The 25650-nt window shown below is 53.7% G+C and overlaps 10 protein-coding genes across 10 annotated transcripts; 4 read left to right on the top strand and 6 right to left on the bottom strand.

The window, feature by feature from the left end:
* Positions 1-322: 322 nt before the first annotated feature.
* On the bottom strand, positions 323-1127 carry A1O1_03546 (uncharacterized protein; the record flags this gene model as incomplete). Its single annotated transcript, XM_007724448.1, has 3 exons — positions 323-589; positions 648-781; positions 842-1127. 3 exons carry the CDS (start codon positions 1125-1127, stop codon positions 323-325), a joined length of 687 nt encoding a protein of 228 aa, XP_007722638.1.
* Positions 1128-4089: 2962 nt separating this feature from the next.
* Positions 4090-5013, top strand: A1O1_03545 (uncharacterized protein; the record flags this gene model as incomplete). Its single annotated transcript, XM_007724447.1, has 3 exons — positions 4090-4354; positions 4462-4765; positions 4827-5013. 3 exons carry the CDS (start codon positions 4090-4092, stop codon positions 5011-5013), a joined length of 756 nt encoding a protein of 251 aa, XP_007722637.1.
* Positions 5014-5598: 585 nt separating this feature from the next.
* Positions 5599-7582, bottom strand: A1O1_03544 (uncharacterized protein; the record flags this gene model as incomplete). The annotated part of the gene is made up of 4 exons (XM_007724446.1): positions 5599-5942; positions 6065-6438; positions 6509-7278; positions 7349-7582. 4 exons carry the CDS (start codon positions 7580-7582, stop codon positions 5599-5601), a joined length of 1722 nt encoding a protein of 573 aa, XP_007722636.1.
* A 650-nt stretch (positions 7583-8232) lies between these two features.
* A1O1_03543 (uncharacterized protein) lies at positions 8233-10739 on the top strand (the record flags this gene model as incomplete). The annotated part of the gene is made up of 2 exons (XM_007724445.1): positions 8233-8655; positions 8730-10739. The coding sequence occupies 2 exons, from the start codon at positions 8233-8235 to the stop codon at positions 10737-10739; spliced, it is 2433 nt and encodes an 810-aa protein (XP_007722635.1).
* A 286-nt stretch (positions 10740-11025) lies between these two features.
* A1O1_03542 (uncharacterized protein) lies at positions 11026-11361 on the bottom strand (the record flags this gene model as incomplete). The annotated part of the gene is made up of 1 exon (XM_007724444.1): positions 11026-11361. A coding segment is annotated over one exon (336 nt), but the record flags the coding sequence as incomplete, so codon positions are not given.
* Positions 11362-11883: 522 nt separating this feature from the next.
* Positions 11884-14220, top strand: A1O1_03541 (uncharacterized protein; the record flags this gene model as incomplete). Its single annotated transcript, XM_007724443.1, has 1 exon — positions 11884-14220. The coding sequence occupies one exon, from the start codon at positions 11884-11886 to the stop codon at positions 14218-14220; it is 2337 nt and encodes a 778-aa protein (XP_007722633.1).
* Positions 14221-15087: 867 nt separating this feature from the next.
* Positions 15088-16344, top strand: A1O1_03540 (uncharacterized protein; the record flags this gene model as incomplete). The annotated part of the gene is made up of 1 exon (XM_007724442.1): positions 15088-16344. One exon carries the CDS (start codon positions 15088-15090, stop codon positions 16342-16344), a length of 1257 nt encoding a protein of 418 aa, XP_007722632.1.
* A 949-nt stretch (positions 16345-17293) lies between these two features.
* A1O1_03538 (uncharacterized protein) lies at positions 17294-18700 on the bottom strand (the record flags this gene model as incomplete). Its single annotated transcript, XM_007724441.1, has 3 exons — positions 17294-18082; positions 18154-18391; positions 18519-18700. The coding sequence occupies 3 exons, from the start codon at positions 18698-18700 to the stop codon at positions 17294-17296; spliced, it is 1209 nt and encodes a 402-aa protein (XP_007722631.1).
* Positions 18701-19960: 1260 nt separating this feature from the next.
* Positions 19961-22066, bottom strand: A1O1_03537 (uncharacterized protein; the record flags this gene model as incomplete). Its single annotated transcript, XM_007724440.1, has 1 exon — positions 19961-22066. One exon carries the CDS (start codon positions 22064-22066, stop codon positions 19961-19963), a length of 2106 nt encoding a protein of 701 aa, XP_007722630.1.
* Positions 22067-23094: 1028 nt separating this feature from the next.
* Positions 23095-24072, bottom strand: A1O1_03536 (uncharacterized protein; the record flags this gene model as incomplete). Its single annotated transcript, XM_007724439.1, has 3 exons — positions 23095-23234; positions 23311-23607; positions 23655-24072. The coding sequence occupies 3 exons, from the start codon at positions 24070-24072 to the stop codon at positions 23095-23097; spliced, it is 855 nt and encodes a 284-aa protein (XP_007722629.1).
* Between the last annotated feature and the right edge of the window lie 1578 nt (positions 24073-25650).

Below are 25650 nucleotides of genomic sequence, written 5' to 3'. Positions count from 1 at the left end.
GTGATACGTGTGTAGACTCATCGCAGCCTCATTGTATTAATGTGATGATGCGCAGTCTCTCAGCTTGACGCGACGCGACGCGTTTCGACACTCAACGCGAAAACGTGACCCAGTCTTGCTTATTAAGCGAAAAAGGCTCCTTTCGCTCCCCTTTTCTGGACAGCCTCGTTCTTGACTCGTTTATCCGTTATACTTCTCTATGGTGAGATGTCTCTCATATGTTGACGGCGTGAGATATGGCAACATGCAATCTACGCATTAATGTACTTTTTTTAGCCTTGTCCCCGCCATCAGTCTCCCAACATCTCTTCCTGTTCTTTGGTTATTCTGCTGTACAAGAACCCGACGACCCACGGTGACAGCCTGACGGGCATGGATAACTTGGGTTGTACTGCCACAGAAAGTAAGGATCGGTCTCATTTGTGAGAAGCTCTCCGATAAGCCTCGTCGGGTAAGTCAGGTCGAAGCTCTGGGAGAACACGTCCACACTGGACACCCGGATCTGACCCCAACCTTGGGCGATCAACGTTTCGATAGACGTGCCATATATGTATTCTTTGAACCCGGCCCATCGGATAGCCGAAGCACACTTAGCAGAAAATGGTCAGCAAGGAGTAGTCATGTGGAGGTTGACAACATCTACTCACCATCGGACAACTCTCCGCGTTCGTGTACAGCGACAAGCTGGTAAAGGCTTGTTGCGCTTCCGAAGGAGTCATGTTGTATGGACCCGACGGGTCGGTCAAGACCTCGGAACAGTTCTTGATGGCTGCTATCTCTCCTGTAATGCACCATCAGATACACAGATCAACGTTGAAAGACTGCCATCAGATTGACTTACCATGCATGGAGGGGTTGCCAGTCAACGAAATGTTATTCGCGCCCATGCAGACCAGCTCGCCTAGCCCGCCTGCCGTGTGGTTCACGATCACTGTCCCGAATGCACCAAACGGACAGGGAGACACCAGTTCACCGAGGGCGGCATTTGCTTGTCTCATCCAATAGGCGCGAGTGCTGAAATTGACGCCGTTGATGCTGAGGGATTGGTCGCTGATGACAGCTTGCAGAGAGCCGGTGGTGTGTGCAGCTGCCAGAGGCAAGAGCAGGGAGAGAAGCTGGAGACGCATTATGCTGATAGGTCTGGCGATCTCATTAAAGGTCGTCACAAAGATACTGTCCGAACCTGTCAATTCGCGAATGGCCTTTGAGCAATGTGGCAGAATTTGACGTAAGGGTAGAATTCGATACTAGAATCTCACCAACGAACGGTCTTTCAAGCTGAATGCTTGCCTTATTTATCATAAGGGAGCCATGAGAATCCCCCGATAGGCCGGCCGACAGCGCTTGATAGGGAAACTCCGTACGAAGGAGGCGCAGCGAGACATCTCACGGCGGCCGCCGCCAACATTTTCTGCGAACCATAACTCCAAAACAGAGTTCGTGCTAGGTAAGTCTCTATCGCGACCCACCGAAGATTGTCGAGCTCGCTCTGAGATCAGCCTCGGTTCGCACCAAGATACCTCATGCAATATCCAACTCTAGTTCCTGGCGACCTACTCATAACCTTGGAAGAAGTGTAGGCAAGAACAGAATGGGTCAATGAAAAGCTGCTTAGATCAGAGCCTGATCTTCTGAAAAGACAAGCAGCGGCTTCAGGGGCTAGTGTATGGGCCTGTCGTTCAAATGTCTGGCGAAGGTGATTCGGACGAAGCTGGCGCAATCATCTGGTGAAAACGTGCGCTTCTGGCTGCGTAACAGCACGCCTCTGACATTGCTGTATAGAGGAGGGTGCCGATGCTCCATTCCGCCTTCCTATCGCAGCAGGAGCAGTCGTCTGGCTCTATGTTGGCCCTACCTGGTATCAAGAGCGATCAATGGCGTTCGATTGAGTTACTTTGTCATTTTGTCAGAGCCCTTGGCGAAGTCCTGGCGAAAGGTTCGCGTTGTATCCAATCCACAATTGTGGATTGGATGTATATGGTGCCGGCTGCAATCAGCTACTCTGTGGTCTTCTCTGGCCACCATTTTTCAATATTGAATACTGGGCGGCTTGGGGATGCCCCACACAGATGACGCTACTGAACTTTCTGTAAGTCTGTCCAGAACTGGCAACCGATGCTCTTTGACCGTGAGAAGCAAGATCAGCCGGTATCGGCTTTCTGACTGTATACAATAAGTGCGATTTGTCGTTTCGATGTCATCTGTGAGAACGAGCTTTCAGCATATCCGTGAATGAATGTATACTTCTAAGACGGTGACTTGGAGCTGGTCAGTCAGATGAGTGAGAGATATGTAAGTGAAGCCCGCGCCCATGTGAAGAACCTTGAAGTGAAGCCCTCCCGGTCACATGTGACCTGGCGCGCATTCACTGCCTAACACAAGGAAATCCATGGAGTTATGTCTATATATGTTTGAGTCACGAAATTCCTGCCAACACGCAGTGTGGTGTGGTGTACTTGGGGATTCAACATCCACCAACTCCCACGGCACTATGGCTCTGGGGTACTCTGATACGTTGGACTCCTTAGGGCCAGACTGCAAGCCACCAGTATAGTGTCAACCAAAAAAACCTTGCTATCATCCGAAGGCCTGAGAGGGTTCGAGGGAGGCCTAGTTTGCAGATGAAAGTCTGCAGGCGCTGGATGGTGGTGAGCTTTTCTCATCCCCTTGAGTTTTTTGCATTTTTGGTTGGCGGCTTCGAATCACGGTTCGACTGCTCCGGATGTTTTTGTTTTTTGATATCGTCCCGAATCGCATGTCATTGTGGGACATGTGATCGTGGTGCTTTGATGAATCGAGGAGGGCACCGGGAACACAGCAGTGAATGAGAGTGCAGTGTCGAAGTCAACGGCGGTCACCCCAGGGGTATCATATGCAAGGGCCTAGAGGCTGACCAGAACTAGCTATCCATGCAGTGCACGTTAGCACCATTCGTGTCGTTTCCGCGAGTTTCAATTGAGTGTGTCGGGACATGTGGCTGGCGCTGTGAGGACGGATATCAGCCTGACGGGTTCGACAGGGTGGCCACCATCGCCAATAACCAGCCAAGAAGAATTGATTGCTCGAGGCGATCGAATGAGATGGGAGTTGTTCATGCACAGTTCTCGGTGATGACGACTTGGGTGTTGCAAATCCAAAGAGCTTCATATAAAATGCTTGCGCGCCTGGTTGTGACAAGGCTGTACTAAAGTATGTATACAAGGCTGTATGCAATCATTCCCAGGCAATCAGCCTCGTGAATCAACCTCCACTGTGACTTACCGGGGAGCAGGTGCCCTATCTCCCCCATTTCGAACGGTGTTTCCAGTCTTTCATGAAACACAGATACTTCGGCCGAGGATAGTCCACTGTCAGAGGCTACAGTCGGCCGAGGACAGTCCGCTATCAGTATAGTCGGCCGAGGGCAGTCCATTCACGACAGCGAGACACCTTGTTTCTTCATTATCCTGACAAGGCTCTACGGTAGTCACTCACGATGTCCACCGTCATCACACTAGCCACATTTGCGCAACCGAGTCATGTATCGAACGGGACGACTGCGTGCGTGATCCCGAAAAACTGATCTAGAAGCCAGCAAACGTGCCGCACCTCGATGAACGGACATTTCCACCTAAACTGCCATAGTGTGAGAGACTTCAGGGACAGCCCCCGAGGATGTCTAGCGTACTAGTACCTTGAACAAGGACAATAATACTAATACTATGTGGCTAGAAATTTGAAAACTTCGCTGCCTGTACTGGGGACTGCAGCACAGATCGACTCCGGTCGTCCTTGTTGTTGTAACACACGTCCAGCTTTCAAAGCTGCAGTTGATGCAGCTTAAAATGATGGACATAGTCCATACCAGTTGATGCCGCGGAGTGCGAAAGAACTGAAGTTTCAATCAAACGAGGCTGCGCTGCGTGGGCGTTGCCGACCAACGAATGAGAGCGAAGATGCAGTGACGAATTAGGAACGTCAAGTTTCCGGGCCAATCCGACTGTGAGGTAGCACCTACCTTAGTAAGTATCTGGGTTCGAATCAACCAACTTACTGAGTACTTGAGTACTCGCGAATCTCTTTCATTATTCATGAGCATCAATGATAACAATGTCTCCTACGGCTCCATCAAAAGTCTTGTTCATCTTAGGCGGAGGCCCTCGCATCGGCCATGCCGTGGCCAAAAGGTTTCTGCAGGACGGCTACCGAATCGCAGTTGGACGACGGAACCCCGGCGACGGGAACGACACAGCGGAAGCGGAAGCGCAAGGCGTTTTCCTCGTCAGTGTAGACGTGGCAAGCCGGCAGTCGGTCAAGGCTGCCTTCCACGCGGTCAAGTCCCAACTAGGGGTGCCGAATGTGGTTGTTTACAATGGTAAGGACGATTTGATTTGCTTTATGTCTCCTCGAAAGTGAGGAACGTTCAAGTTGCATTTTCGCTAACCCGATCAATGCCTGCCATACTTATTTGATGTCAAACAGCCGCCGATCTCACCTTCCCCTCTCATATGGATGATCCTTTCGCAATCTCTCCTGCCGAGTTCGAGCACAACCTGGCGGTCAATGCGACCGGGGCCTATTCTGCTCTTCACCACGCCAGTCGTGGATTTCTGCACCTGAAGAAAGCATTTGGAGACTCGGATGACGTCCACTGTGTTTTCATCGCCACAGGGGATGTCAGCCCGTTTCATCCCGATGCTGCGGCCACGACGCTGGGTCCGGGGAAGGCTGCACTCGCGTATCTGATCCAGGTGGGCATGAAAGCCTACGAACAGGCAGGGATCCGGTAAGCTTCTATCAAATAAGATGCTCCCAGCCTTGTTTCGGAGGCTGACGAGTCTGCACAGCTTCTATTTTGCCTCACAGGTCACCGCCGAGGGCAAGGTCGTTCCCGAATCTGAAGTCAGCGCCGTCGCTCATGGAGAAGTGTATGTGAACCTCGTCAACCGCGATCTGGTTCGAGACGTCTGGCATGTCAAATTCTCGGCGAACAAGGAGGGCACAAAGGTGAAAGTCGAGTGGGAGTCGGAATAAAGCCCTTACTCCTTGGTAGCATGACCTCTAGAAACGATTTATCTCGGATTGGATCATCGGACACTGTTTGGACACGGTTTGACACGGTTTCGATCCATACTAGTATTAGTAAGTACTAGGTAGGACCTATATCACAAATTAGAACTAGATTGAAACTAGATTAAAAGTTTTAATCTAGTTTCAATCTAGTTTCGAATCGGCTTCGAATCGGCTTCGATCTAGTTTCGAACCGGTTTCGGAATCGTGTTCAAACTTTATTACTTATACTAGAATTACCTGTAGTACTAAGTAGCTATTTTAGGTATACTAGTATCTAAACTTAAGTTTTGAGCTTATTAGTGTAGCCAGTTAAAGAGCTAGGTAAGTTCTAATTAACTTTAGTAGTAGTCGAGCTATCCACTTTTAGTGTTTTTAGCGTAAACCGTAAATTTCAAATTTAGGTTGGTAGAAAGTACTTAGTAGGTACTAAATAAATCTCTAGAAGCTTAGTACTATGACTTCGTTGTATCTAGGTATAAAGCTGGCCAGCACCACCTTGTCAGCTCATACATTCCTCTTGTCGTCGGCAAGTACTTACTTGTAGCTCTAACCGACTGCCACCTTCTCGTCCGTCGAACCTGCCTCTGAACCCGAATTCGCCTGGTCAGGAAGAGGCATCTTCTTGAAAGGCACCACAAGAGACAGAGCCGCCGTAAACGCCGCACCCGCCATGGAGAAGGCAAAGACATCCTTGATGCCGACCATGTAAGCATGAAGCACGGCGGCCAGGTCTGCACCGCTGAAGACGCGGTGGATTTCCGAGGCCCCAATGCCGAGGACCATGCCCGCGTCGATATGGGGGGCGTCCTTGGCAAGCGTCTTCAGAAGACGGTTGGCAAAGACCGATTGCGCTGCTGTGACGAAGTAGGCACCGCTGATGGAATTGCACACTGTAGTGGTTATGGAGTTAGTACTTAACTTGTCAAGAAGGAGAAGAAGTTAGAGAGAGTGTGTGTATGTGTGGGTGGGTGGGTGGGTGGATTTCCAGGCAAAGTCACTTCACTTCACTTACTGAGCAAGATGCCGGTGACGGATGCCACGTCTTCAGGCTTGCTGAAACTCTGGACTGCCATCATCGGAACCTGGCATCCCAGACCAATACCAAAGCCGACGAGGACCTGGGGCCCGATGTAGCGAGCCTTGCCAGAGTTGACGTCCAAGGTGTAGAGCAGGGCGGCGCCAGCAGTGGCCAGCAAACCACCTGCGAGGAGGAAGGGTTGGAAGACGCGGGTTTTACCAATAATGGCGCCGCTCATCATAGAGCCCAAAGCAAAGAAAGCCATGAACGGAAGACTGTTGACGCCACTCGTAATGGCTGACTGGCCGTGGATGGATTGGAAGTAGATGGGGAGGTAGAACAGAATCTGGAAATCGCCGAGATTGACGCTTGATGAGGGGATTGTTGGTTAGCAGAGAAGAAGGAATGAAATGACACGACTTCTAAGGCGGCACTCACATGAAGCCGTACAACGCGTTGGTCCAGGCGACGCGAGGTTTTAGGAGGTGTAGGGGCATCATGGCGTACGCGCCCTGAAACCATTCCGTGATGAAGAAGGCAATGGTCAAGACCACCCACACGACCAACGTGGCGATAATAGAGCCGTTGTGCCATGATTTCGTCTGACCACCCCATTGGAGGGCCAGGGTGAAGCAAACGAGCGAACTCAGCAGCAAGCTGAACCCCGGAAGATCCAGCTGTCGCACAATCTCCTGCCACGTGGCAGGGACGGGCTTGATATGCTTTGGCACGTGGAAGAACAGCAACACCATGCCGACGACGGGACCTCCGACCGGCAGATTGATCCAGAAACACCACCGCCAGCTGACGTCGGAGGTGAAGGCGCCGCCGATGAGGGGCCCGATGATGGTCGAGGCCATGAAGACGCTCATCCAGAGGCCGATCAACATGGGCTGTTTCTTGGGGTGTGCCACGTAGTTGATCATGAGTACGGAGCCGCCGAGACTGCCAGAACATCCCCAGCCCTGGATTGCTCGCGCCACAATCAGGGCGGTACCGTTGGGTGCGGTGGCGGCCACGAGGCTCCCGATCAAGAACAACAAGACAGAAGCCAGATATACCCATCGGGCCGACAGGTATTTGTACATTTTGCCCCATACGGGCGAGGTCGTGCCGACGAGGAGGAAACATGCCCCTCCATACCACCCGACATCGTCGAGTCGGTGGAAATCGTCTGTGATTCCGGGGATGGCGGTCGCGACGATGCCCTGGCACACGAGCATGTGAGCAGTGATCGGCCAAACGAGGGAACGGGAAGGGAGGTAGTTGAATACTGACAATATCCAAGGCCGCCAGCAGGCTGGTTAGAAAGATCGTAGTCATGACTGCCCACAGACGCCAACCTGTCTCGTATACAGGCTCATCAGTATCGCCTTTGTGCTTGAGTACCTCGTCACTGCCATCTGGCGCTTCTTCAACGTTGTGCGAATCGGATGCGAGGTGGTCGCTGTGGGCGCTTGAATCGGGAGTCTCGATCGCTTCTCCTTGTCCCGTTTCTGTCCTGGCTGCCATTGTGCTCTTTGTCGCCTGAACCGAGAACCTTGTACCGAAATGCTAGAATACTAATACCGTCGAAAAGCAAAAGGAATGAATATACAGTGAATAGAGAACAGAGTTTCGCACTGGCTGCGAACAGGCCCCCTCTAAGTACCACAACCGCATACCTTGGGTACCGACCGTTAAGGGTCTCGACTTCTGAGCATCATCCGCCGAGTTCGACGCTCTTCTTAGAAATGCGTTGCAAGGGCCGACGCGGCGGAAAGAGTGGTAATGGTGATAGGGGTCGGCGCCACATACCGGGGAAATTGGAAAGATCATACCGTTTCCCTCCTGGGCGTAGAATATGTTTGGTCTCGGTGCCAATCAATTCCCGAGCAACTAGCTGACAAGCAGGGTACTGAAGTCTCTATTGCTTGCTTGTTGATGAACAAGTCGTGGTGTTTCGTCCGCCGAATGTTCGGGCGAAGGGCCCCTCTTGTTAGTCAGCGAACTGTTCCCTTTCAAAAGTGCTCGATTTCCTTCCACCGCGGCATTGCTCATACGTATCATGTCGTCTCCTTGTCCTCAATCGCCAGATATCTATCTATGTCCACCGAAGAGAGACATCGTTTCCGCCGCACTGAACGGGCTTTCCAGTGCTGTGGCACTGGGCAAGAATACCAATGTCCGCCGAACGCTCCGGCGCATCGCGCAAGACTCCTGCCGACGATGACGAGACTATGGCTGAATCCGTGACGAAGCGGAAAAGAATCAGAAAGGGAACTCGGAGCTGCTGGGAGTGCAAGCGGCGGAAGATGAAGTGTATTTTCGATTCGTCCACCGACGCCATCTGCATCCGCTGTCAGCGACGGAGTACCAAATGTGTCAGCCAGGAGTTCCCCGAGGAGATTTCCCAGCCGGTAGACAACAACCGCAAGATGGGCGACCGCATTGTCAGGGTGGAGAACCTGATTGAGCAGTTGATTCAGAAAGTTGCCAACGACGGTCCAGGGCCGTATGCTGGGAACCCGGACCGGGGCATCCCCATGCCTGCATCGATTGACTCGGATTCTTCCCGGATTCTGGCTCTGTACAAACCCTCACAGGTTCGTATTCCATGACCATGGGTTCTGAAAACCCAATCCATGGTGGTGTGGCCATTGATGATTCCCTCTGCTAGGACAATGACACGGTCGAAACCGAGATTCACCATGACCTCCCCAAATCTGATCGGCTTCCAGTCGCCACAGAGACGACTGCTGGGCCGGGAGGATATGAAGCGCTCTCTCGCTCTCTGCACCAATCGCTGCCCTCGCCCGAAGATACACAGAGGACATGCAAAGCCAGCCGTCACTTCTCTGTTCTGTTCAACGAAATGTTGACCATGCCATACTCTGCTCTTCAAGACCGGCTCGATTCGCCAGAGATCTTGCTTGAGCCGCCGGGACCGAACGTACACCCTGTTCTGATAGCGAGACATATGTTGCTCCTGGCGACTTTCCTGCAGCCTCTCCATCCTGATCTTCACCCGGAGATAAGAGGGCTTTCGACATCACCACGAGCGATGATGAAAAAACTGGCAGATACTGCCATCAGTCTTGTCACGACAAACGACGAGCTCCTCGGTAGCATCGAAGGTTTGGAATGTGTCATGATGGAGAGTCTGTATCAAGCCAACGTTGGGAACCTACGGCGAAGCTGGATAGCAGTCCGGAGGGCGATGCTCATTGCACAGTTGATGGGTCTGCATCGAGTCGACTCCGAGGGCCGGGCCCAATACAAGGTGCTTGACCCGAAGACGAGGGCTCAGCCACAGTTCATGTGGTTTCGAATCGTTTTCTATGACCGCCATCTCTGCCTCTTGTTAGGTCTCCCTCAAGGATCCAACGATCTTAGCATGGCTGCCGACGCGGTGCTCGCCAATGACACACCCATGGGCCGTCTTGAGCGGACGCACTGCGTCATCGCCGCTCGCATTCTGGAGCGCAACGAATCGAACCCGAGCCGCCGTGACTTTGGCTTGACGCAGATCCTCGACGGGGAGCTGCAGAGGGCGGCCAGGTGTTTGTCCAGCAAGTGGTGGCTGACCCCGAACTTGGGCAGCGATGTGAACGACTCGCAGACTCTGTTTTGGGGCATGCGGCGCCTGATTAACCAGTTGCTTCACTATGACCTGCTCAACCAGCTCCATCTGCCTTACATGCTTCGTTCCTCAGCGGAGCGCAGATTCGAGTATTCCAGAATGACTTGCGTCAATGCTTCGAGGGAGGTGCTTTCGCGCTTTATCGTGTTACGCAGCTTCAACCGCAGTGCCTTCAGCTGCCGTACCGTGGACTTCCTCGCCCTTATGGCCGCCATGACACTGCTGCTGGCGCACTTAGACAGTCACCGCCGTTCGCAGGCCGACAATCTTCTAGCCCACCAATACCTCAGTGACCGTGCCATGATCGAACAGACACAGGAGAACATGAAAGAAGTCATGCGCCTCAATGCGGATTCGCTGAGTGCACAGAGTGCCGACCTGCTAAGCCGACTACTGGCAATCGATGCCAAAGCCGCGGAAGGCAATATGCACAGTGCCATGAGCGTGAGCGTGCAGAGACCCGATATAGGAACCACGCAGCCGGACCAAGGAGACGACACAGGTGGCATTATGCGTGTGCACATCCCTTACTTCGGCATCATCAAGATTGCCCATGAGGGTGTGATCTCCAAGGAGACACCCAACGCCCGAAGCGACGTCAGCAACAGAAACCCGGCCATTTTTGCAGGCAGCTCCAGCGCAACAACAGCGCCAACCTTGCAGACAGACGCTGCAATGAGTTCCGCCTACGCCACTGGGTCTGGCATGACACTTGGTGCCGACGAAGCGGGTAATGATGGAATGAGGGAGTTTCCCTCATGGCCACGAGCAGCATCTGGCCCTCGTACTGGGCCACAGGTGCCACATGAAGAGCCTTCAGTGCCTTTCACTAGCAGTGATGAAGAGATCAGCACACAGTTTGCACCACAACCAAGTGCAGTGGCTGACGAGCTCCTGCAGCAGTACCCGTATCCTGGGCCAACCGATGGCGCGGACGACTGGGCTTTACAGGGCGTTGATATGGCTTTCTTTGATAGCCTGATGAGAGGCGCTGGGAATGCAGGAAATGGCGACGCAGTGTGGCCGACTTGGGAAACCGGTCTTTGAATCACAACAGTTCCACACAGTAAGTAATCTGCAGGGCGTTGTTCTACCCTCAGGCTTTCCATGCAACGGCTTCCATCGTGCCTTCCAAATCTGAGTTCGTCAGACGCTCCTACCGCTGACTCATGCACGCCGTGCTTCATACTGGCAAGAAGGATCTGTGAGCTACTGGGTAGCAGATGATGGAGGGTGTATCAGTCTGTCTCGAGCCAGAAGTCGTCCAAGCCAGAAAACGCGACTGGCAGTCACAACTTGACTCTGGCCTGGATCACCTGCCCTGCACGTCTGTCAAAGCTATTGAGGCCGCCTCAGCTGCATACAAGCCGGCTCTTCTTCCGAAAACTGTACCAGCAGTCGAACCGCTACCGCCATGATAGTTTTCAAAAAACAAGCCGCCCAACATCTCACCACAGCAGAAGAGGCCCGGAACAGGCTTCTCAGTGACGGCTGACATGACCTGTGTGGTATGAGGCTCCACGCCTAGACCACCGAACGTGAATGTTATGCCGCACGTAACATGGACTGCCAGGAATGGGCCCCTTTCGAGAGGAAGCGCCCAATTTGATTTGGCCAGAGGTAAATGCGAGGCTCTGGACTGGGTAGAGATACCGTCTCGAACGGAAGGATATGATTTCCTTCTCGAGCAACTTAACTTACCTTCCTCCTTGGTCTTATTCTAGCGACCCCTCAGTCAGTGTCACAGCCTCCCCTCATGTACGTACCCCTGGCGATCGAACAAACACTGAGGTTAACTGACGCCGAATGCCTCGGTATGTGTAGTGTGCCGTCAGCGCCTCAATCTAGATGACTTGAAAGCAGGCCGCCTGCACCAGGGGACAATTGCAAGACCGCGACTACCTCTGTATACAAGCAATGAGCGGTCACATCTTAGGCGCCCTGCTGTTGCGCCCGGCCTAGATGCTCGTTCAAGCACATATATAGAGCCTGAGAGACGACACCGGCATTCCCTGTTAGCTGTCTCATTACACACACAGTCTAAGGCCGGCTCCTAGCCTTGTCTCTCCCTCTCTCGATTGCAAATCCATCAGACTCCATCTCACCATACGGTATTCATGACGCATCACATCGCAGACTCCCCTGACTTGATCCAGAGCAACGGGGCCAACTCCAAGATCTACCTGTCCCAATGGAGCATCTGATCTATAGTCCGTCGCCCCGAGCCTTGCGGGCCGAGACCCGCCAGATCTCCACGGACCGAAGGCCGCTTCAAGTCCCAGACTGGACGTTGCATGATAGGCTGCACGGAGAGTGCCAGGCCGTCGAGCCGAGGGTTCCTTGGCTAGGCCACGACCATTGTGGATCATCCTATCTCCAGAGAAGCGACTACCAGCCGTTGGCGATGCAGACGGTGTTCGAAGACTGCTACGGTGCGGACTGGGAGGTCGAAGCCATGCTAGACCAGGGCGATGTCTACGCCGCCCATCCATCGCTGAAAGGGCAGACAGTGCCGCAGGCCGTGGCATCCATCGCAGCGTTCATCCAGGCATGGCTCTATCTCGGTCTTCTCGAGGCTATATGCGCGACTGCCATCATGCCATCGTACTTTGTGCGAGCCAGTGGCAGCGCGGACGGCGATCGTCAATGGCTGTACTCGCGCAATCTGGCGGTCCTGCTGGAGTCCTGGCATCGAGGCCTCGCCGCGGTGGAGGACGACTTTCGAGAATCGACACTCACAGCGGCCCGTGATTGTGCCACTACAGCAAGTACAATCTTGTATGAAATCTATGGCAGACTGACGGCCGCCGCCCGTACCACGGCGCATCAAGGATTCCCACAGCTTGCTGAAATGGTGGTCGGGTTCGAGCCTGCTGTGTCCGCCCTCCATGAAGCTATCGTCGCATATGCTGAAAGACAACTTGGTCTAGAAATCCGATCGTTCGGAGCAGGCACGGCACATTTCCCACGGAGACACTCGGAGAGGCTTATCGCGAAAGGCTGGTGTCGCTTCGTGCTTGCCACTGCTGAAGAAACCATGCCCCCCTCGCTTTTGCGGTACGTAGACGCCGTGGGGTTTGGCACGACCACAGGAGGTCATGGAAAGTGTAGCCCTGACCGGTGCGAACGCAACAATGTGGATATGTCCACGTACAGACAAGAACACGATGCAGTAAACTGCCGGTGCCAGCTCCTGAAGCCGAAGCTCAGGGAGGTATTTGAGATTCTCGACGCCGGAAAGATACCGCTCGTTCAGTTCGTTGAAGAAGACATCTCTCTTCAACTGCTAGCTGTCGACCCCGATGATTCCGCAGCAGATTACATTGCCTTCTCCCACGTCTGGGCTGACGGACTGGGCAGTACCAGCGAAGTAGGCCTCCCACAGTGCCAGATTTCCCGGCTGCACCTTCTTGCGCGCCAACGACTGAAGTACGGAGCTTCGTTTTGGATTGACGGGCTGTGTGTGCCCAAAAGAGAGCCCTATCGAGGCAAAGCGATCGAGATGATGAAATCGACTTACCAGAACGCCACCGGGGTGATTGTTTTGGATCAAGGCATGCGACGTCTGCATAGCTCTGGCCCGATCCTGGAAATGGCCTGGGCGGTGTTCGCCTCGGGCTGGTTTGGCCGACTGTGGACTTACCAGGAGGGCTTCCTCCCTCGCTGGGTAGATCTGGAGTTGGCCGACGGGCTGTATGATTTGTACGGCCTGATTCAAGCGTTGTATAAGGCTTACTATGAATCCGCCGGGAGCCCTTTCCCGTCCGTCCTCGTACGTGACTTGCTTGCCGTCTTACAGAAAGTTCGGCCACTGGACCGCCAGGCCAAGAGCCGGCCGACCCAAAGAAAGCTTGTCGACACATTCAATGCCCTGACGCGGAGAAGGACCAGTCGACCTGATGATCAGCTTCTGGTGATGGGACTGCTGCTGGACGTAGACACCCGAGACCTTATGAGGCTGACAGGAGAAGATCGCTGGAGGCGATTTTATCTGAGTCTGGGGCAGATTCCCTGGACCGTGCTATTCGATCGCCGACCGAAAATGAAGTCCCGACCCTTCAGATGGGCGCCTGCCAGCTGGATCAGTCCGGGCCAGATTGTCTGGCTTCACTACGACGAGGCAGTGGGTGTCATTTCAGATCTGGGCCTCACGGTGCAGTTGATGATCCTGGTCATGGCTGAGCCAAAGCGTACCGGCAGTACCAGGACGTTTATCCTGCAGGTTGATGGGGTCCGGTACGAGCTGAGTCGTCCAGCCACATGCACTTCACCCACGATCAGTCGGCTCAACAGTATTTTCGTGCGCCATTTCTCCCACGAGACACCCCATGGTATTCTCCAAGGCAATAGCCGACTGCTCATGGCCGCTGGCATTGGACTACTCGGCGAAGTGGACGACCAAGTGCTGGAGTATGACTTTTCTTCGGGGTGGGAGATTCGATTGTTGGTCGAGGACGACGAAGAGTCTCCCCCGGACGCCGAAACCGTCGACGCACAGTGGAAGCAGCGCAGTGTATGCTTCACCTGAGGTTGATGGAGATCCAGAATGCCGTTTCCATGCATGGATGATAGAAAAGCCACGGCTTTCCAATATCATGACGGCGTTTCCTGAAACATAGCATCCAAACTGACAGTATATGGTATGCTCTGGGATATAATGCATCACCTCGTAGCATCCCCGCGCGACTCGTAGTGCTCGACAAAAAGTCACTGCTTGGACGAGTCCAGACAGAAAGTGTCGGCAAGTTGCCCGGAGACAGCCCAGCCCCTCAGCGTGCGACGATCATCCCTTTTGCGGTCAACTTACTTTTCTTTTGTCCTCGGGGCATTGTTTCTGCGTTATGGACAGTTTCCAGTCACAACGATGTTACTCGTTGACGGTTCATGTGGCGTTGGAACTTGTACGTCGATCTTACCGCCCCGTCATAGCCAATGCCTGGTCTTGTTCCTGGCTAGCAATCTCACGGCAATTGCTGTTGACCAACCAACAGTCAAGGAGTATAGCCCGGTTGTCACAAGGTTGTCAAGAGTGGGTGCTCGGAGTATCATAAGAGGGCGGGATGTTGTTGTGGCGGACCCGAGCTGTAGATAAGGGGCAAAGACCGATAACAGTAAGATGCCGTTTTGGGAAGTCGGCTCCATCGCCAGCTCGGCCCCGAGACGTGATTGTGGTCGCGCCTTGCCTGTATTGCGTGCATCTAGTACTTTGTAGTTGGACATTTAGCTTTAGCATCGTCTGATGATAGAGTTTCAGCGGCCCTGGGTAGTAACGTACTGACTAGTCCATCCCCTGTCTATCACTGCATCCCACCCTCGCCAGGGGGGTGGATTGGGTATATAAAATGTCGACGGGCGCCGTGCTCAAGTTGATCAGAAACCCAGACCAAACACAACCATGCTTACCAAAATCACCAACGTTCGTGTCTTCGACGGCGAAAGGGTAGTTCCCTCGACTACGGTCATCTTTGACCACCCTTATATCATCTCCATTGGGGAGAACGACGACGTTCCCGATGGCGGACAAGTCATCGATGGAAGTGGGATGACACTACTGCCCGGCCTGATTGACTCCCATGTGCACACCAAAATCGAGAACCTCCAGCTGGCGCTACAGTTCGGAATCACCACCGAGCTGGAGATGATGGGACACTGGACTCCCGAGCAGCGACGCGAGATCGAGGAACGAAACGACGTGGCCGACTTGCGAACGGCCGAGTTTGGACTCACAGCTCCCGGAGGGCATCCCAGCGAGCTGCACAGCAAAGTCGGCCCTCCACCAGGCAAGCCCCGGGGCCCGCCTCCCTCTGCAGGTCCAGGCCACAAACATCCTCCTGCTCGATTTGTTGCCCCAACAGCCTCGACACCTCAAGAGGCGGTCCAGTTCGTCAAGGACAGAGTCGCGGACGGGGCCGACTACATCAAGATCATGATCGAAGAAGGCTCGGTGCTCGAATCGCCGGGGCTTCCACTTCTCCCCAAAGAGACCCTGGCCGGAGCTGTCACCGAAGCCCACCGCAACGGCAAACTTGTGGTCGCCCACGTCTTGACGGCAGATGCCACCCTTCAAGCAATCGAAGTGGGCGCGGACGGGCTGGCTCACCTGTTTCTCGACCAACCCCATACCACGACGGTCGTGGAAAGCATCGCCTCTGCCGGAGCGTTCGTCACCCCATGCCTGGTCCTCAATTCATCCATCATGGGCAAGGCCCCGACGGCCTTTGCTTCCGACGAGCGCGTCCGCGCCAAGTTGAGTCCTCCGTGGATCAAAACCTTGAACAGCAGCTTCAACACATTCCCCGAGGGCAAGTTTCAAGACTGCCTCGACACGGTCCTCGCTCTTCACAAGGCGGGTGTGGACATTCTGGCTGGAACGGATGTGTCGGTTCCCGTCCCGGAGCTTGGCGGCCTTGCTCACGGCGCAAGTGTTCACCATGAATTACAGTTACTCGTCGAAGCCGGCTTGTCTGCCACTGAAGCGCTGCGTGCAGCGACGAGTGTCCCAGCTAGGCGGTTTGGCCTGAATGATCGTGGTAAAGTCGGGAAGGGACTGTTGGCAGACTTGGTGCTGGTGGATGGAGATCCAACTACAACCATTACGGATTCGTTAAATGTCCGAGGTGTCTGGAGGCGGGGTGTGAAGCTGGAGGTCTGATCTGTGATTGGAGAGTGGTAGCAACGATGCCCTAGGGCGCCAGGGAAATGAAGCAAGTCCTTCGTCCTGTTGCGATGTCTCCATGGGCGACAACGAATACTAGAGTCGGATTAAAGACAACATCTTATTAGTGGCTTGTCTATCTAGGCGGTCACATCTCGATTCTGAAAGTTTCGAGGTCGACTTCCGTCTTGAACTGAGTAGGCAGATAGTAGATATCAATCATACATACTTGACCATGTAAAGCACTGAGTCAAGGCTCACTGCACTGCAGTAGCATTAATAACAAGTCAACATTTTCTCATTTGTAGAGCTCAGCGACATTCCAAATTAGCCTGCCAGTACTACTACTACTGGTACTATAGTAGTAGATTGGATGTTTAGGCAGGCTTGGCGGCAAGGGCTAGTCCTAGCGCCCTCCAATAAGATCAGTCTCCACACATTGAAAAATTATGGTTCTTAAATTAAACTGTTGGAATTGCTCCCAACAAGTTCTCAGATCATCAGATCTCCAGAGCTCACCTTAACAGCCTTCATAGCTCAGGGGTAGAGCGCGTCACTAGTAATGACGAGGCCTCTGGTTCAAATCCAGATGGAGGCAACCCAAGCAACTTACTTTTTTCGATATGCTTTCAGTTTCCACTGAACATGTTCGAGTCAACTTTTTGGGACTTTTTGGCTGAGCTTACTTGAAATGTTCATACCACATCGTAGTAGTACGTAGTAGTGTACTTCTGCAAACCATATACATATACGTACCTAACTCGGCGAATATATATCCAGCTTATCAGACCTTGGCAGCTATGGTAGACACTCCAACCGGTACACAAATACTACGTATAACATGTATACTGGATATCTGACAAAAGATGTCTCCAGCTCTATACCATGGTCTAATTAATACTTTAGTCGCCATATTTCCACTCCCTCGTAGAACAAGATCTTCCTTTCACGCCTGCTTACCAACCTCCCAAAGCGGGACAACTTTCTCCAAGTACTTCATAAACTTCCACATACCGACGGCATGCTCGACATTACCAGCCGGATCGACGACCTTTTCCGGAAAAGCAATACCAGCGCCATGCAGACCTGGCACATACTGGCCCTGCTCATTCTGAAACGAGCCCGTCGATCCGTCATACGCTAGCTTCTCCAGAGGTCGATCGTCGACGAACAGCGACGGGAGAGGGTTGCGATTATATCCAATCGCCTGGACCAAGTGCGAGCATTTGGGAAGCTGTGTCTGGTACACGTCCGCGTCGTTCCCAGAGCAGTCGACCTTCTCGAGGTAGCGGGCGACAGGCGAGGTCTTCAAAGCCTCGTCTTCGAGATGTGCACGGGCGAAGTCGGCCGAAGCGCCTTTGAGCCCGGTGTTGTCGCGCAGGATCCAGCCGTCCATGTATTCAGCATAGACCAGCGTGCGACGGGTGAACCATTTGATCCGAAGGCGCGGGTGGCTCGTGGTGGCCAGCTCGTACAGGTTCATGAGCACCACGATCGCGCTGTGAGAAGACCCGACCACGCCTATCGTCACACCTTCGTCAGACGGTAGTTCCCGTCGAAGACCATCTCGCGAAAGGGCGTCATCGAGGTGGATGTGTTTCAATGTCAGCCCGGCCGGAAGAGAAGGATTTTCGGTGGCAGGTGCCGACCCGGTACATAAGATCAAAGCTCGCGACTGGAAGGTGGTGGGTGCTTGCGATTCCGTCTCTTTCGCCGTCACAGACCACAATGAAGCCTAGTACACAGGTATAAGCACACTACATGAGAGTATTGAGGGGAATCGGGATGAGTGACCAATGCACATACTTCGTTTTGAAGAGTGGCTGACAACACCTCCCCGACGACAGTCTTGACATTGGGATGGCGTTTCAGCCCTTCTGTCAGCATCAGCAACATGTCTGAAGCATAGTGAAGGCGACAGCCGGCGTCGGCGTCTAGTTCTTCCAGAGCGGTAATCGCATTAGGCGGCGGTGTGGAGCGGATGACCTCGCGAAACGACTCCAATGCATAGGCATACGCCAGAAATAGCGACACTTTGGTGTTGCTGATGCCTCGAACATACGCGCATACATGGTTAGCCTCTGATATGTCAAATCTGGGTCTGGGGGGAAGGGAGGATGGAGATTGAATTCCTTGCCAACATGCCATTGCCATCCACAGTAATAACATACCTAGACACGTCCCCGTACTTCTGGCCAACTCTGCCTCCCCGGAAATCCGGGTCGACCCAAAGTACCTGCGCCGACTTCTGGACATCGAGCATCTTGCCCACCGTCGCAATGCCCGCCGCGCCACTCCCAACCACCACCGCATCAAAGGGTTTCCTGCGGTCTGCATGGCTGGAGAAGCACATCTTCCTGCCCAAGCCCAGGGAATAGACGCTCGAAGACCTCACGCTTCCCTTCACGCAAGACGATGGTCTCGCTGCATAGGTCGCGAGGCGGTTCATCCGGCTGGCACATCTGTAAACCAGCAAGCCGTGAGTAATTGCATGACTCTTTCTCGTCGGACCGGACAGGACCAGGGGATCGATCAATCACCTTAGCAACTCCATCTTATCTCTCTCCCTTGTCAACCAAGGGCAACGGCCCCTGCATGTAGGTCGCCGAAAGGACAGACTTAAGTTAAGCTTCAAGACAACTGTGTCACCTTGTCACCCAGATAGACGTGCGTACGCCGGTGGATACGCGATGTGAGTTTAGTCTTCGGAATGGCTGACGCGTTACCAGAGGCGTTGTGAGTGTAAACGTGGCCGTGGTTTATGTACGTAGATGTACTGTTCAAAGGGCTGCTGAGTGCTGTCTGGAATTTGTCTTGTGTGAAGAGGCTCAGCGTCCACCACTGCAGTTCAGACTAGGGGGTGAAGCCCATGGCGAGGAGAATTAGTCCGTGACTCACGGTACATCTTGGTCTCTGTCTCACTACCGTGCACTACTACTTGTCGTACTACTGACTCTGACTCGGCCCCTGGTCGTTGACAGCAAAGTGCGGAGATTGGAGAACGACTCTGCCGTAGTAGATTACGGCGGGGCACAACGAGTCTTGCTCACGCGGCGGAGTTCAACTTTTGTGGAGGACGAAGAGAGAGAGAGGCAAGCCACGTATGGAAAAGAACTTTGAATGCCTCTTCCTTCGAACGCTTTCAGTTACTGATACTCTGCTTAGGCGTTGCTGATCTAATCTTATCAAATCCGACCGAACGACGCATCAAGGTAAATTGGGTATTGTTCATAGAAGCTCTGCATCCTTGCGCACCTCGCTCCGAGCCGGCAATGGGATATCAGCAGCTGCCACGGGCCCCTGATTGCAAGTTGAAATAAGCACTCCGACACGGCCCAAGTTCCTTGAGCCGCATACTCCGCAATGAGTCCAGTGCCCGATCCCCGGCGTTGTTTCCATCGTCAAATTCATAGCTCGTTGCGTTACGAGGAGAATCTCTAAACGGCCGCACCAGGCCGTGTCCAGCCATACCATGCCGTACGCGCGACGTCTGTCCCATCAAAGCACAATGTCTCGAGCGTCGCTTTTACCAACCCCCGCCACCTTCAATCATGCAGGAAAGCTCTGTTCATGCTCCTAGCTATTGCTCGTTCGTTTCGGATGGTACGCCAGGTCAACTTGGGCCGGGAACCGTGGTAGGTACTGTTGCTGATTCTGCAAGGGACGGTTGTGAGGGCGCAGAGGGCGCAGAGGGCGCAGCGGATTGCTGGGGCATAGGTTGCAGGGATGGAGAGGCCGTGGTTGCCGCCGATGGAGGTTGCTGTTGCCCTGGTGGTGGGACCGATGGCTGGCCTGGAACATGTGGCGCTGCTCGAGGTGCCTGTGCCTGCTGCTTGGACTGCTGGGTCGGTGTCTCCGTTGCGGTACGAGAGAATTCCTCGATGCCAGGTAAGATTCCATTCGTAGGACGGTCAAACGTCATATGACCACAAAGGACGACATCAGAATCGCCCATCGGCTGCCACCGGACGTTTCTTAGTCTGGTCGCGATCGGTCGGCCGGCGGCGTCGAACGTCGGATCGGGTGAGACTGGAACACCAGCTTTGCCGAAGAACGTGGGTGCAATGGTCATGATGACCGAGTCAATCATGTAGGCATGTCGCAGTCTCAGCAATTCGGAGAGAACAGTGCCACCTCCTTCCACCATGACGCTCTTGATGCCTTCCCGGAACAGCACGTTGAAAATGCCGGCCCAGTTCAGACCTCCCGCTTGAGGATGATAGTCGTTGATCATCAGATACTCACCGCCGTGGGCTTTGAGGGTGCTGACCGCCAGAGGGTGCAGCATGGCGCCCGGTGCGACCACAACCCAGGGTGCTTTCCCACGACCTTCTGCCGCGGTTCTGAGTATCTTCAACTCTGGACGGATGTGGAGCCGGGCATGTGGATCGATGATGATTGGTCGGGGTTGTTGTTCTACCGGTAGTCCACCGTAACCGGAGGGATTTGCAAGTCGGCAGTTCAACGCTGGGTCATCCGCGATGGCAGTGGTGACACCGATTACAACGGCCTCGTGTCGACTTCGAAGATAATGTGTCATGGCCTTTGTTTCCGGCCCGGAAATGGCGACCTGGACACCGGGCACTTGAGTGAGCCGGCTATCCAAGCTGCTGGCCCAGGTAAGAGTGACATGAGGACGGGTTCGGGCAGCAGAGAGACTGGGGTCGGGCAGGTATGGTTCGAGGAAAGCTCTTGCGTGTTGAGGGTATTGGAGCGTATCCAGGGACACCGTTGGTCGATCAGGAGTCGATGCCTGCTGTTTGACCGGTTCCAATCGACCGAAGACTCCTGCCTGCATCGCCGGCGGGAAAGGCTGGGGCGGCGTCGGTGGTCGGTGACGAGGAGCGCGGGTCTGGTTGAAGCCTCGGTGGGCCTTCAATACAGCCTGCTGATTACCCTGCCTCCAAGCGTATTGAACATTGCGCACGTCGGATACCTTCATGAATTTCCCGCCTGCTGCCAGCATCTTGTCAGGCTCCTCCCACATCTTCCAGAAAATAGAGGCCGGCAGGAACCCTTTGGTTGCCTCTCGGCGCGCGGTGTCCATGATGCCCGAGTTGCGTTTGGTCGAATCAATGTAGTCGAGGTCATGCGAGTGTTTCTGAAACTTGTCGACCGCGCGTGAAACAGTACAACTCTCGACTGGCCCGGCGTTGTAGACGACTTTCATGGTCATGCCGCATGTTTTGTCATCACGTGCTCTCTTCTTCCGTGTCTGTTTGCCTTCTGGGGTAGGGCGTGGTACGTGGGGCTTTTGATTGGCACCTCTGCGTAGTCTGCAGGCATAGTAGTCCGTTCTTACATTGCTTTCTGGCTGGGCCTCTCCTGCCCGCAGTTTGCGCCAGATGTTGTCGACGAATGGAAAGTATGCGTCAAAGTCTGCCACTGCGAGCTCGATCGGTTCTTCCAGGTCGAAGAATCGTTGGCGCATCTGCGCGAGGTCTGGAGGGTTCACGAAGACACTGTAGTTGGTGTCTTCTTCGGCCACCGCGTAGGGTTTTCCATTCTGTAAGGTCCGCTCCCCTCCACCTTGTTCGTCCTCTTGCATCGCGCTGTCGTTACCACCATCTTCATCTTGCATCATGGTATCATTGCCAGTTGCGTCGTCGTGCATTGTGGTGTCATTGCCCCCATCGTCTTCGGCATCAGTGTCGAGCTGGTCATCGCCTTGATGATCCGGCCCATCAGGAGCATCAGGAGTCTCAGGATCGCTACTCATGGTGAGGGACGCGAAAATGAGCTGTGAATGAGGTAGCCTAGTGGTTTTAAGATCGAGAACCGCGTCAATGCGATTAGAGAGACACTGTAGAGGACAAAGTTTTTAGCTGCAGACGCGCTATCACTAGGCGGAGCGTGCAAGCTACTATTGTGACAGCGACGCGCTGACACGCGCTGGGAGACTGAAGGGCGTGACCAGCCCACAGCGCTGACGAGTACGCCAGTGAGTTGGTGTCTGCGCCTCTGAGGTTTGTGGTGAGAAGATTCAGTGGTGAGCGTGAGAGGAAGCTGATCTGCGACGAATTCACACGCGAAGTTGATCGGCAGGTTGAAGTTGGGCACTGCAGTTCGCGCTCTCCACGCCAAGCAATTGTTCTCCTGCAAGGGACTCGGACTCCAACTCCAAGTCGGGCAATAAATGTCAGGCTGAGCACCACTTCAGCTAGAGTGAGTGGCTGGCAAGTGACATCGAGGTCACAGGTAGGGTGGTCTCGAGTCTAGAGCCTCAAGTTTATTGACTACAAAGTGGAAGGACAAGAAAATGAGGCAGTTGTCAGGCTCTATCTTTCAGACACATACAAGCTGTAGCTAGTCGCAACCTCATGTGCGGCACTGGCTTGAGAGGTCAGGTCTATCTAAGTCAAACCTGTCACCAAAGTACCCCGTAGCTACATTCACCCATGTTCTTCTGCATTCATCAGTCCATCCCGTTCCTTTGGATCGTGCTGCAGCTCTCAAATACCCGGCTTGGGCCCTCGCCCACAAGTACTCAATTGATACATCACCAATGGTGACATCTCCGTGAATACAATGATCGTTACAGATGCTGCAAGGTTGGGCCATTGGAGATACTGCACATGTGACATGTCTCCTCACATGCCATCCATTCCACCGACAACAGACCTTCCCGTGGCAGTTTGGTTGAAGACGAAGCAATTCAGTGCTGAGGTGTTCAGGTGGAATTGTTTGAAATAACATCAACTCATCTCCTGCTCCCATATCGGCCTCTGCTTCTTGAACGGCTTCGGCTCAAGCTTCGGCTGCGACTGCGGCTGTAGCTGCTCTGGGAAGTATAACTTGGGCTTCGTCTCCTCCGTCGTGGGGGACTCCGACCTCGTCCTCCTCCTCCTGGTGCTGCTGCTGCTGCTCCTCGTCGTCTTGGGGGAGTTCTGGAAGGTGAGCGCGAATAAGACAGAGATCTTCGACGTCGTGTCGGTGGTGATGGTGATCTAGAATGATGCGCACGTGGAACGTATGAGTTGTCATCGCCGCGTCTTCCACCTCCGTAGCCACCTCTTCTTGGTGGTGGACTGCGGTATCTCGGCGGAGGAGGCCCTCTGGGAGGTGGACCGTATCGTGGAGGAAGACCTTGTCGCATGGGTTTGGCCGGAGGCGGCGAGCGCGAAAATGCGCGACGTGGTAGAACAATGCTGACTGAAATGACCATGCCGTCAAGTTGTGCCTCGTGCATATGTGCGATGGCAGCCTCCGAACCGGACGGATGGTCGTAAAGAATGTATGCCGTTCCACGATTTGTCATGACTGTTCAACGTTAGAGACCATCATCCCTCGCATGGGGTTGTACATACATTGTCTGTTGAGGGGAAGGTCAATCGACTCGATGCGACCGTACGACCCGAAGATCTCGCGGAGGTGTGCTTCCGTAACATTCTTCGTGAGTTTCTCCACCACAATCTTGGAGCTCTGGACTCGTCTGCTGTCTCTGCTCGGGCTTCGGGTGTAGCTGCGCTCTCGATATGATCTGCGGTCGCCGCGACTGGGACTTCTGCTGCGGCTCGGGCTCCGGCTGAGACTTCGTCCTCGCCCACGACCGTTGCGCGAGTCACGTCGAGGAGACCCGGTGTATGATCTTGTGCGCGATCTTGGTGAAGGTGAACGACGGGGAGAAAGGGAGTGATTGTAAGGGGGTGTAGGCGCGCGGCGTACAGATGTCGGGGTGTGAGAGCGTGTGGGTGACCTGCCCCGGGATGGCGACCGAGAAGGCATATTGGCAAGAGATGTGTGTATCGGAGTGGAACAATCAGACCATAGTAGTTTCAACAAAACAGCTGTGACTCCCGTTACTGATCCGGTTTGTTAGGGCGTGGACAACTGTTATGATTTTGTTCTAACGAAGATACACTGCAAAAGCACGAGGTTTGTCGCAGCCGCCAAAAAGATGCGGTGCCAATTGTTTGAATTATCCAAGCGCGTCATCCAGCATGGCACCTTTTTGCAACGGTGAAGCAAACGCGTCTGTTCGCGCAGGTGCTGATGCCTGGCTGCTACTCATCAATGCTGCCACGAGCTGGCTTTGTGCTACAAATTCTCCCACTTCATTGATTGAGGCAACATTTCGTGCTCACCATCTCTAGCTTGGGCATTGCCCCCTTCTCGACGGCCTCTACTATTTCGTTCACGACATCCATTGTCCATGTGGAAGTCGGAACCACTGACCCGACCTCGGTTCTCCCCCATTCTGTCTTCGCTTGCAAAATAGTCATTGTGATAGGCATCCTTCTCCTCAGATCTATCCGGTATACCTCTCAACACCATGGGCACGGCCGCGCACTCTCGGACTCAAGAGATGGCTTTTGCGTCCAGCTCGCTTTCAGCATGTCACTGTTCGTAACACAAGTATACCTGGATCATGATGCAATGGCGTTCGGGTAATATTCAAGTGATGAGTTGTTTTGGAGTGGGCCTCAATTCGTATTACTGCTCCCTGCATTGACTGAACCGACATGTTGCTGTTGCTGGCTCGAAAATCATGTCAGATTCGACCGTTAGGCGCAGTTTATGTGGAGAACCGATTTGAACTCCTGACTTGTGAAACGTCAATTCGTTGAAGGCACTTGAGATGTCTGTCTTGACGCCCTCTTGTGCAAATATTGTATTGTAAAAAGAATGCGGACACTGTTGGAAGATCGATCATACTGTGAGTCTGGCTGAGGCGAAGACTCCCACTCCCATATCACAGTGTTTCGTCAATTCTTCAATGCGTTGCAGTTCCGCGAGGGCTCCCTTTGATGCGTCACGAAAGTCAGAAACCGACGGTCCATACGTCTGGCATAATCTGGTCTGAGCCTTTGCGTTTCAATATCATTCCAATGGACCCGCACTACGGGCCGAATCGAATCTGCAGGGACTATAGTCCAATGAGCATATCAGCAACAGCTGCGAATGTGTTTAGCCTTCTTCGTCATGTCGCCCATGGGAATCACATCGTGGCCAAAGCGGCAGATACCCGTGGGCGAGCATGCAAACATCACAAGGCTGCTGGATGTCGGTTCAATCAGGCACCGTTGCGGATGGGGGTCACGCCCAGGCGGCCATTCGTGGTACCACGGCGACTGAAAATAGAGAATGTCGAACCAGGATACAGAAAACTGCCGGATTTTTACTTCCTCGGGTCTCGAACGACGGAAAAGTTAGCATCAGAGGCCAGGTTGGCAATATGACGATATGTTCTGCTGGCTGACAGCAAGCACATTGAAGCTATCGCAGACATATCCATCATAGGTCGTATTCCCGTTCAGCATGGAGTGTAGAATGATGGTACAATCCAAGCGGACCTCAACAGAC

The sequence above is a fragment of the Capronia coronata genome (assembly GCF_000585585.1).
Source record: "Capronia coronata CBS 617.96 chromosome Unknown acBCG-supercont1.3, whole genome shotgun sequence".
Classification (NCBI taxonomy): domain Eukaryota; kingdom Fungi; phylum Ascomycota; class Eurotiomycetes; order Chaetothyriales; family Herpotrichiellaceae; genus Capronia; species Capronia coronata.
Note: the sequence above shows the minus strand (reverse complement) of the source record. Positions and strands in the feature narration are given on the sequence as shown.